Here is an 11,708-nt window from a genome sequence, read left to right as displayed (position 1 = left end):
CCATACACCTTGGGGGCGGCGGGTGTAGTTGGGCATGTTTGCCCTGGGCTCTGGATGACCTTGTCCCGTCACTGCATATTATCTTTTCTACATAGTCCAAGTTTTGTGTGTGGGAACAGAATGTTACAAGACTCAATGGAAAGTCTGAGGAATCCTGCCAGGGACCAGGTATATATGTACCAACACAGGCTCCTACACTGATGGCGGCTACCACTCCAGTAACTGGAGGGCCTTCCCATCAGCCCTCTATTTCCCTTTCTGCAGCTTCTGGATCACCAACTATCAAGTATAAGTAGTATCAGCATGTTTTTGAGGTGTGTGTTGGACCGGCTATGAGGGGAGGTTGGAGGCCGGTATGTTTTTTTTTTTTTTTTAGCATTTTATGTTTTTAATATATTAACAGACATTACTGTATAAATGACTTTGCCAGTGGTGGACGTTAGGCAACTAAAAGGAAATAAAACATACAAACATGTTCATACAACTTCCTTGGCATCATTATTACTAACTTGCTCACTGCAGGGAATATCACAACAAATGTGTTGGCCTCCCTTATTGCGGAGGCCGGTATGTTTTTGAGCCGTGTGTTACACCGGCTATGAGGGGAGGTTGGAAATCTTTTTGTCTTCAGAGGTCGGAGGAGTCTTTCCAGCTTTATTTAGGCTTTTTCTGCTGGAGAAATGAGAACTCTTCTCACCAATAAGGTCCTTTATGGAGAAGTTCAAGGCCTCACTCACACGGGGTGTATGAATCTGTACCCTGTGTGGGGCTGTATTTACCCCAAAAAGGACATCCATGCGGGTGCAGTTGTGCGGACGCACCCTGGGTGCATTTCGGGGCCTTGCACCAGCACCCACACAGATGCCACATTGGGTACAGCTGCTGCACCCCAGTTGACAGCAATGGGACTGCCTACACGGGATGCTGGGAACACCTGTGCATCCCCATTCTGATAAACACGGCCCTCCCATCGGGTATGGCTTCATACCCTCCATGTGAATAAGACGGAAGTATGAACGGAATCATTAGCTCCTTTGTGTTGCTAATTTGGGGACCACTGAACCCCCCCTCCCAGCTCCTCCAGTTACCATGGGCCTCTTGGCTGCTTCTCTGATTAATGCTCTCCTTGCCTGGCCTGTCAGTTTAGGTGGACGGCCATGTCTTGGTAGATCTGCAGTTATGCCATACTGTTTACATTTCCGGATGATGAATTAAACAGTGCTCCGCAAGATGTTCAAAGCTTGGCATTTTTTTTTTTTTTTTTTTTATAACCCAACCCCGTTTTAAATGTCTCCACAACTTTATCCCTGACCTTTCTGGTGTGTTCCTTGGCCTTCATGATGCCGTCTGTTCACAAAGGTTCTCTAACAAGCCTCTGAGGGCTTTGCAGAACAGCTGTATTTATACTGAGATTACAGCAGCTACCTAAACCAAACAACCAGTTTCCCCAGGAAGTAGTAGAGAAGTTAATATTGCAGTCCAGCAACAGGTTTTATTTGCCCACCACCTTTACTACATAAGGTTCTGATGAAACTGCACTGAGGCTCTGCAACACTACACTTTAAAGTGAACTCTGCTTTGCCCATGCAGGTTACGTGAACAACCGTTTTCTTCCCTCACTTGCCACCCGCCGGCCATCATATGACAGCCAGGCGGTGCGGCTCTTGTTCTGGGAGTGCTTCATATGATGGCCTCCCATTTAAACAGGGAATGCGCACGATCATGCGCACGCATCCCTGTTCCTTCGGTGGCGGCGTGTCACTGAGACACCGCTCGCCACTGAGGAGGGGTGTACAGCCATTTGACATGGCCGTTTACCACGTGATCAGCCGTGATGAAGTCACAGCCGATCACAAGTGGTACCGCCCCACTTTGCACAGCTCATGCACGCGATCGGAAACACGCTGCCCATGCACGTCGGTGGCGGCATGTTCCCAGGATCACTGCTCTTTACCGACGGTGGTAAACAGCCATTGGCTGGCGGCGGCATGTGATTGGCTGTGATCCTTTCACAGCCAATCACTAAATGTGAACAAACCGCGGTAACGAGATGTTACCGGGTTCTCCTCCTCACACACCAATCGTGTGTGAGGAGATTGCGGTAACATCTCGTTACTGCCTACAGTGTACACCAACACACACTGATTGCCCCCCACACCTGTCACAGTCCACCAGAGTACCCGAGTACCTGTCCCCAGGCCATCAGAGTACCTGAGTACCTGTGGTGGTGAAGCACTCGGTCGGTGTTCCTATTAAACACTTTGGGTGGAGATAGAAGCATTATCAAGAAAATCTTAAACACTGAAGAGACTGTTTACATTTATGCACTATATTTATGCACAAAGCACTTTTTCTTACAGGAGATAATAAAGCACTTGTAATATTAATGGTATATTGGAGCATATTGTGGTTTATACTGTTTGTGGTATATAGAAAGCAACAAACAGTTTTTTTCACACATTTTTTACACTGTTGAAACTATTTATTGTGGATGATTTTTTTCACAGCATCCCTATATAATTTTGGGGGCTTGAGCACTTTAGTTGTTCGTGGTCTGTGTAAGATTTCTTTATTTATTTGTTGACGCCAGTGCAGGAGTTGGGGGTCTGGTCAACAGACACAAACTGCAGTGGTACCATCACATATGTACCATCCTTTTTTTTCTGGTTTTATAATTTGTAAAAGTGGTGGTTTAGTTGGTAGTGATATTAATGTATTTGAAACACATGGTCTAGACTTCTTGGAAGTAAGGCATTATTATAGGAAATAAAGTTAGCGCAACCCTGATCATACGCACATATTCATTAGATTGACTCACATAGTGATATCTCTATATTAGGTTGCAGCAAACAGATATATTTTACATTTTCTTGTCCCTAGTGCGCCGGTATTTTTACTATTTTTTGTTAAAACACATGCATGTTCACCTTAAAGCAGAGTTCCACCCAAAAGTGGACGTTCCGCTTTATGCACTCCTCGCCTCTTACATGCCACAAATGGCATGCAATTTTTTTTTGGGGGGGTTGGGTACCTATAAACACACCTTCTTGACAGGTACTTCCTGTCCCACTTCCTCCTTCCGTGTGCCTAGGCGATGCCTCCTCTCCCCCTAGGTGGCCCCTCCCTCGCTGCAATCTTCTGAGACATGTCACAGGTCCCACAAGATTTCCTGGCCACTAGGAGAGCTCAGAGCAACTCGCGCATTCGCAGAGTATGCCTGGCTGTGAAACCGCAAGCTGTCACAGCCGGGTGCCCACAGTTGCAATGACAGCACCGCGGAGAGGAGGGGGAGAGGAGTGAGGCTTGCGGCGGCCGCATTGCTGGAACGTGGGACAGGTGAGTGTTTTGTTAAAAGTCAGCAGCTACACTTCTTGTAGCTGCTGACTTTTAATAAACTGAAAAATGAGTGGAACGGTTTTGTTTTTTTACGTACTTGCAGTGCTTTTATAGGGATAACATTTAGAGAACTGTGTTTGTATTGCAGAGATATATTTTATATGTTTCTGTTTGTTTTTCTCAGACATACACTTGAAGTATCTTCTGACCTTTGGTATAAAATATCCATTCAGCTGAACATCTTTAATGGGTGCATGAGCAACTCCTATTGACACAACTGAGGCAAAGCCCTGGATTTCCTGTAGAACAGCCTGTGTGTACGGCATTTTTACTTTGTCATCATAGTCAAGGTTGTCTCTGTCTCCTCTATTTCTTCTCTATATTTCTCTGAAAGAGCATCTACAGTTTTATACTCATACTGAAAATATAATAAAATAAAACTGAAGGCAGCTTAGGTTTGTATTATTCAAAAAAATATATTGAATTGCAGGTGACAGAAAGTGAAAGCACCTGATTGGTGGGTTGTAACTGACAATACAGATACTTCTAGAACAAAGCTACTAGATAATAAGAGATATAAAGAAGGAAACCATTATCAGAAGACTTTACCCCGAATGTCCGGATAGGTTATCATGTAAAGCAGACTCCATTCCAGAGTGGCAGAGGTAGTTTCCGTCCCAGAAAGAAAGATCTCCCACACATGAATAGGTTCTCAGCATCAAAGGTTGAATTATGACCATCGGGGAAGTCTGCAAAATCTCCACTTACCATTCCTCGCTGTGGGGTTATCTGAGATAAACCTAATCACCCTTCACGGTGGGCTCCAAAACCTTCAGGAACAGGGGAACCTAGAGGTTACCCACAATCCTGGACCTGCAACAGCACCCTGCCAGTAAAACTTTGTGGCCCTACTACCAAAAAGTACTGGATCCCAGGGTCCAGCTCTCTAAAAAGACAAACATTCGCAAGCAAAACCTTGTTTCTTCAAACACGAGGCCCAGGTACCATTCCTTTGGCCCATGAAAGGACACTCTAAACGGATCCGGTCAGCATGGCTAGTCCCAGCAAGGAAGCTTCCAGTGGAGCTTAGCACAGCAGATCTTTACTCGTGACCAACACCTTAGACACTGGGGAAAAAACTGAGGACTCCCAGTAGTGGGAGGGGTTATATAGGGAGTGCAATTCTTGCCTTAGGGTGTGCCAGTGTCCATCACCTATCAGTGGCCCTATAACCCGCATAGTAACTACTATGGCTCTGTGTCCCCTGATGTATGAAAAGAAAAGCAGATTTCAACTTTTGTAGACTGTTCATTTTACAGAAATCTTAAAAGCTGAACTTCAGTCATAGAAATAGAAAGTGCTTTCTACAGCAGGTGTGCTGCCTTACTGGGAATAAAGTGCCCAGTGCAGGGGGAAGCAGGGTGACATTTCAGCTCTAGAGATTACTTTTTTCATCACTGCAGCTTGCTGTTAAACTGAGTAACCTAGAAAAGCATTGCTTTGTCTGGGGGGTCCCTCTGCAACAAACTACAGCCAGTCTTTCCCTACTCATTGTGTGTGAGCATCTGTCTTCAGTAGCCCAGAGTTCAGCATAACCACTTGTTTAACGGGCACTTTCACCCACTTCCTGACCAGGCCAACATTTTAAGCTTTCAACACTGTCGCACTTTGACAACTGCACAGGCATGCAGCATTATACCCATGTGACATTTTTATCTCCCCCCCCACACTAGAGCTTTCTTTTGATGGTATTTAGTCACCACAAGGTTTTATTTTTTGCTAAACAAATGAAAGAGCAAACATTTTGAAAATCACTGATCGGTTCCCTGATTAGTGTAGCTGTCCCCTTTCACACTTGTCGGTCACTGGCTCTCCTTAAAAATGAATGCTGATTACTGGGAAGTGTGCTTATGTCTTGATCAGCCGTGTATGGACACAGCTGATCATGTGGTAAAGGGCCACTGTGATTGGCGATCACAGAGCACGCTGGGTGAGCACTGCAGCGGGCAACGATCTTGAGGACGTCAACAGAAGCCCTCCTAGAACTAAACGACAGCACTGTAGCCGTCATTCTGCTATAGCACGGTCGGCAAGTGGTTAGAGGTTATAGTGTCATAGATTATCTATTTTAATTCCAATTCCTATGGAGATCACCTGTCAAGAATGTCACCAAGATTTAAAAAGTTAATAGTAATCCTACCACCATGTGATGTCGATGACTGTCGCGTTGGCATCCTTTGTGGCTTAGAGTCTGTTGGGTTGCTAATAGGAGTCATTTTACAAGTGCGCACCCAAAGAGAAGGCCTGGGGCTCTCAGCAGAAGGAGCCTAAAGAATAGACAAATTTGTTATAGACAATTTATAGGGATACGCAATAGAAAGTTATTCTACTTTAGACTAAGTCTTGTCATCAATTATATACAGTGCCATAAGAAAGGTATTCAAACCGCTTGAAATTTTTACTTTGTCATGTTTCAACCAAAAAAACTTAAATTGGGATTTTATGTGATAGACCAACACAAAGTGGGACATAATTAGGGGTGCAACGGATCAAAAAAACTCACGGATCGGATCATTTTTAGGATCAGAAAATAGTAATTGAATTTGCAGAAACCTGTGAAAATTCCACCGCCATATAGTCCCCACTGTAATATCCACAATCTCCCCCACTGTAACATTGGCTGAGCGTGGCAGGGTACGGCTGGGTACGGCAGAGCATGGCTGGGTACGGCAGAGCATGGCTGGGTACGGCAGAGCATGGCTGCGTAAGGCAGAGCATGGCTGGGTACGGCAGAGCATGGCTGGGTACGGCAGAGCATGGCTGGGTACGGCAGAGTATTGCAGAGTAAGGCTGGGTATGTCAGAGTATCGGCAGGGTATGGCTGGGTATGGCAGAGTATTGGCAGAAGATGGCAGAGTAGTGGCAGGGGATGGCAGAGTATTGGCAGGGGATGGCTGGGTATGGCAGAGTATTGGCAGGGTATGGCAGAGTATTGGCAGGGTATGGCAGAATATTAGCAGGGTATGGCAGAATATTGGCAGAGTATTGCAGAGTAGGCTGTCAAAGAGCAGCGCTGTGGGCACTACAGATGCAGCCCACAGTGCTGCATCCATCCGACCTCTCCCCTTCCACTGTACAGATCAGTACAGAGAGGGGAGAGAGGAACCGGTGTCATGTCATGATTTGGTTTGTTTATAAGTGATCGCTCCGTCATTTGACGGAGCAATCACATTGTAAACGGCCTGGGTGAATAAAGATGGCTGCCGCTTCAGACCTAGGCCGAAGCGGCGGCCTTCCCTGAGACCGTGACCGGGGAGCTCGCCGCGGATCACGGCGTGTGCCGATCCGAGCGGGGTGACCCGTTTGGATCACGGATCGGTGACGATCCGTTGCACCCCTAGACATAATTGTGAAGTGGAAGGAACACGATAAAAATGGTTTTTAACTTTTAACTTTTTTTTTACTGATACCTCCAACTAAAATCTAGTCTTGCCTTCAGACGTCACCTAATTAATAAACAGTCCACCTGTGTGCAATTTAATCTCAGCATAAATGCAGCTGTTCTGTGAAGCCCTCAGAGGTTGGTTAGAGAATCTTAGTGAACAAACAGCATCATGAAGGCCAAGAAAAAGCCATAAGAAGTCTTGTTTGCGAGAAGTCATGTGGGGGACACAGAAAACATGTGAAAGATGGTGCTCTGGTCAGGAGACCAAAATTAAATTTTTTGGCCTAAAAGCAAAACGCTATGTGTGGCGGAAAACTAACACTGCACATCACCCTGAAAACAGCATCCCCACCGTGAAATATGGTGGTGGCAGCATCATGTTGTAGGAATGCTTTTCTTCAGCAGGGACAGGGAAGCTGGTCAGAGACAGATACAGGGCAATCTTATAAGAAAACCTGTTAAGAGTCTACAAAAGACTTGACTGAGGCGGTGGTTCACCTTCCAGTAGAACAACTACCCTAAACCTACAGCCAGAGTTACAATAGAATGGTTTAGATCAAAGCATATACATGTGTTAGAATGACCCAAAGTCCAGACCTAAATCCAATTGATAATCTGTGGCAAGACTTGAACATTGCTGTTCACAGATGCTCTCCATCCAATCTGACAGAGCTTGAGCTATTTTGCAAAGAATGGGCAAAAAGGTCACTCTAGATGTGCAAAGCTGGTAGAGACATTCTCAAAGACTTGCAGCGAAAGGTGGTTCTACAAACTATTAACTCAGGGGGGCTGAATTAAAATCACGTTGGCCACCATTTATCATTTTACTTCTACTTTACAATTATGTGCCATTTTGTGTTGTTTTATCACAGTAAAATACATTTACGTTTTTGGTTGTAACATAACAAAATGTGGAAAATTTCAAGGGGATGAATACTTTTTCAAGGCACTGTATACACCAATGGCTGCCAACCTAGCATTCTGGAACCACTTAATTTCATTCTGCAAGCCACTCATGTTGACCTCTGCTTCACATGCAGTACAGCAGGGGTGCCCAACCAGTGGCCCGCGGAGCCCTCTGATGTGGCCCGCGACCTCCTGCTCTGGGATGGCTGGTTGGCAAGCCCAGATTGCAGGTTCTCGACCCGGCATCCCAGAGCATCAGTGTTGTGAATGAAGCCGGTGGTAGTGGAAGCAAGCGGTTGTGTAGCAGAGCCATATAAGACGATGCTTCCTGTATAGCGCCACATCCTGTCACAGACAGAGTGATACCAAATGCACTCTTTCTGGAACAGCAACAGCTGGTGATACCCGAATTGAAGACTATTATTAAAGGTATGTTTAATACTATAATCTGCAGTGGTTACTGGACTGCTTTCAAACTGCACTGAGCCATAGACCTCTGTTATTTCCTATGGGTTTGGTGCGCTTTCAGAAAGTATACAACACCTGCAGGATATAATAGAATTCTATGGCAAAGTGCAGCTAACCCCAAGAAAAGCCAGAGGTGCACTGCTCTGGGTAGACCACAGCACATCAGTGTGAAAGCAGCCTTAGGCCCCTTTCACATGATTGGTCCAACCCAATCAGACCCTCCATTCACCTCTATGGAGTGGAAAATGTAAACAGACTTGTGTCCGTTTACATCTGCATACCTTCAATCCGAACCGCTAAAAGAAAAAAAAAACAGAAGGTGATCTGTCCCCTTCCATCTGGGTGGATCGGAGGGCCCATAGAGTAGAGTGGACTGTGTCGGCTCTGCATATGCGGAGTGTACATGGACCTGTCATCCTCCTTCTCCGCTCATTGTGGCCGTGACTGGTTACCAAGTCACTTAAGTGGCCCTTGCTCTTCAAAAGGTTGGCCATCCCTGCAGTACAGTCTGCAGGATTAACAGCAGCCTGATTAAGTTCTAAAGGGGCACAGAATGAGTAGAAAAAAACACCACATATTACTACAAATAATCAATTCTAGTTAAAAGGACAAACAAGCAATTTGTTTCTTATCTCCTCAGCAGGTTCTGCAGCTTCGGCCCTGCAGATTTAACAAACAAATTTAAGTCTGAAAAATCTAGCACCAGTCATTATACCACTTAGGATTTCCATTAATTTTTAAACACAACCATTATATACATGTATATATGCATACTAGTTGCAAGTACAATTCTTAACATGGTCACACAACCAATGAAGTCACCCAGAGGAGCAACGGATTCAAATGCAACTGGTGATAAGTATATCATAAAAAGAGTAATTAAGAGAAACAATAGCTAAGGCACTGGTCTAATAAAATTGTAACTTTTTTTTTTTTTTTTAAACAACCCATATCCAAACTTACACTAAGGTACTGAGGACGCAGCTCCTAAAGCCCCATACACACTATCAGATTGTCTGCTGATTTTTGTCATCAGATTTACCAAAACCATGTAGTAGAAGGGCCTACCTGATTGCATACACATTGAAACTCCTAATGTTTGACCTCATATTATATGGTTTTGGTAAATCTGAAGGAAAAACTCAGCAGAAAATCTGATAGTGTGTATGGGGCTTTAGACAGGGTGATCACTAACTAGGACACAGGGTATCGAAGATCACTGAACTGAATGGAGGTGAGCCGGGCTCGCCACTCACCATGCCACTATTGGCATCTTTGTGAGCTCCCTCCGTCTCTGCGCTGCAAGCCAGAACCACAGTGAGTAGTGGGTGAGAATATGTTGGGGGCTTTGAAAAAGGGGCAAAGCCCCGAAACATATATGCCCTTTGGAGTTCTGGCTTGTAGCACAGAGATAAGAAGGGAGCTCACATGGACACCGACAGAGGCATGGTGGCCCCGTTCACCTCCATTCAGCTCAGTGATCTTTGATAACTAGGAAAGCAGCAAGCCACACCTCATGTGTGGATGGAGGAATCTTACTTATTTCAATCTTTGAAATATATAAAATAAGAAAACTTTACACAACTAAGAAAACTGTCAACTATTCAAACTAATCTCACAATCATTCTCACCTAATTTGAACAGTGACCTCTTCATTCACTATTTCAACGGAGCTCTGGTCTGCAAAAAAAAGTAACACATTAAAGAAGAATTAAAATGTAACGTTAATCAAAAAATTAAGTCCTAAATAATGCAATAAGCACGTCTTAAACTACGGGAGATGGTTCCTCAGTGCTTTGTCCTACCAATGCTCATCCCAGGTCAGCAAGCACTTTTACCATTATGTCAAAATAAATTAAGACATTACGCCATCCATCGTTTGCACAGAAAGACTTTGGGAAACCAGCAGTGGAGGCTTTTTCTTCCTGAACTAAAAGCCAAAGCCCTGCATTAAAGTGATTCTAAAAGAGTTGCGATAAAAAAATAAATAAATAAATAAATAAAAGCAGGGAGCAGATACCTGTCAAATTCAGGAATTTGCTCCCACTTCCGGGCATAGATCGCTGCACTTTCTGCTGCAAGCTACGCCATGTCCTGCAAGAGTGAAGCCGCCAACGTATTTTTTTTTCCCAGGTGGAACTCCGCTTTAAAGTGGTAGTAAACCCGCTAATTTTTTTTTTTTTTTTAACACCTGCAAAGCAAAAGGCATAATGAGCTAGTATGCACCGCATACTAGCTCATTATGAAATACTTACCTTAGAACGAGGCCCCGACATCTGGCCCGATCCACGCCGAGGGAGCTGACATGCTCCCTCGGCGTTTCTTCCGGGTATCGCGGCTCCAGCGCTGTGAGTGGCCGGAGCCGCGATATCGTCACTCCCATGCATGCGCGCTGGAGATTTCATTCCGGCCGGTCGGCCACTGCCAGATTTTCAGGCCGAGAATCCCCTTGTGCGCATGCGCCGCTGCAGTCAGCGGCGCATACCGAGGGGAATATCTCCTAAACCGTACAGGTTTAGGAGATGTTTTTTTTTACCTACAGGTAAGCCTTATTATAGGCTTTCCTGTAGGTAAAAGTTAAAAAAATGAGTATACAACCACTTTAAGCATCTCTATAAAATGGAGCCTCACTAAGACACTGTTTTCTGAGCTGGGTATAGAGCTTTAAAAGTGAATTTATCAGGTGACCACATTTCTAGTGTCAAAATAAAGAAACTAAATGAAGGGCTAACTGTACAAGCTTGTAAACCCTTACCTATGCTAAAGAACTAAATTCTTGTTGCTGCAAGGGAGACTGAACATCACCTTCACTAAGCAAAGTATGCCAAGGCACCCCAGACCTTGCCTCTTCTTGCTACAACAAAACTACATCACATGAATGTGTCAATAATGCTCACATGACTGAAGATTTAAGTGAGCAAGTGGCACACACTGCTTAGTCATAAGGTACTTTTTTTCTGCTCCTGGGCAACCCTCTGATTCCAGGCCCACACCTTACATAAGTTCTTGACTTTTGTCTGTAGTGATTGATGAGCTCCGTCCACCTCAGATATAATCTCTCTGCTGTTCAAAGATCCAATATAAGCACCTTGACTATAAAGGCTTCCACATGTAGGCTGGCAAGACCGGGCTTATTATTAGCACCAGGCTGTAGGTATAGCCTGGGATTTAGGCACTTCCAAGGCTCTAAGAAAACTAGTTGAAGTGAAATCTAAGTGCCATCTCCACAAGGTGCCCGCACACGTGTCAGTATTATTAGTTTGAAGACCTAAAGTGTTCACTATATCATTGTAACGCACAGCTGTTGTGGAACTTTAGACCTGGTTAGAAGTAGCACAGTGAGTCAAAGATAAACAGAAAGTGTTGTGCATAAATGATCCAATAGTATCATCACTGCTGCAGCAGCAGGGCTGATATCAGGGGTTACAGGCAGTTCTACTATAAGGGGCCCGAGCGTCCTAAGGGGCCCCACTAGCCAGGCCCGCTGCCCGTTCATCAAGACATGACATTAATCTGTCATGCACTGGCCGGGCCCCTGTAGGCCGTCCGATAT

At 44.9% G+C, this 11,708-nt stretch overlaps 1 protein-coding gene across 2 annotated transcripts in view; it reads right to left on the bottom strand.

The window, feature by feature from the left end:
- Nucleotides 1-5,536: 5,536 nt before the first annotated feature.
- Nucleotides 5,537-11,708, bottom strand: part of LOC143931346 (cytochrome P450 2C55-like) — a 168,112-nt gene continuing 161,940 nt past the window's right edge. For both annotated transcript variants that reach the window (XR_013262877.1, XM_077455754.1), the window contains 2 exons: nt 9,787-9,835; nt 5,537-5,663 (listed from right to left, as the gene is read on the bottom strand). Coding sequence is in view for 1 of the 2 variants with exons in the window: in XM_077455754.1 (XP_077311880.1) it covers nt 5,609-5,663; nt 9,787-9,835 (104 nt within the window). In the remaining variant the exon portion in view is untranslated. The remainder of the gene's footprint in view (nt 5,664-9,786; nt 9,836-11,708) is intronic.

The sequence above is a fragment of the Lithobates pipiens genome, unplaced genomic scaffold (genome assembly GCF_037356315.1).
Source record: "Lithobates pipiens isolate NorthernLeopardFrog02 unplaced genomic scaffold, aLitPip1_a1.2 Scaffold_10, whole genome shotgun sequence".
NCBI lineage: Eukaryota > Metazoa > Chordata > Amphibia > Anura > Ranidae > Lithobates > Lithobates pipiens.
Note: the sequence above shows the minus strand (reverse complement) of the source record. Positions and strands in the feature narration are given on the sequence as shown.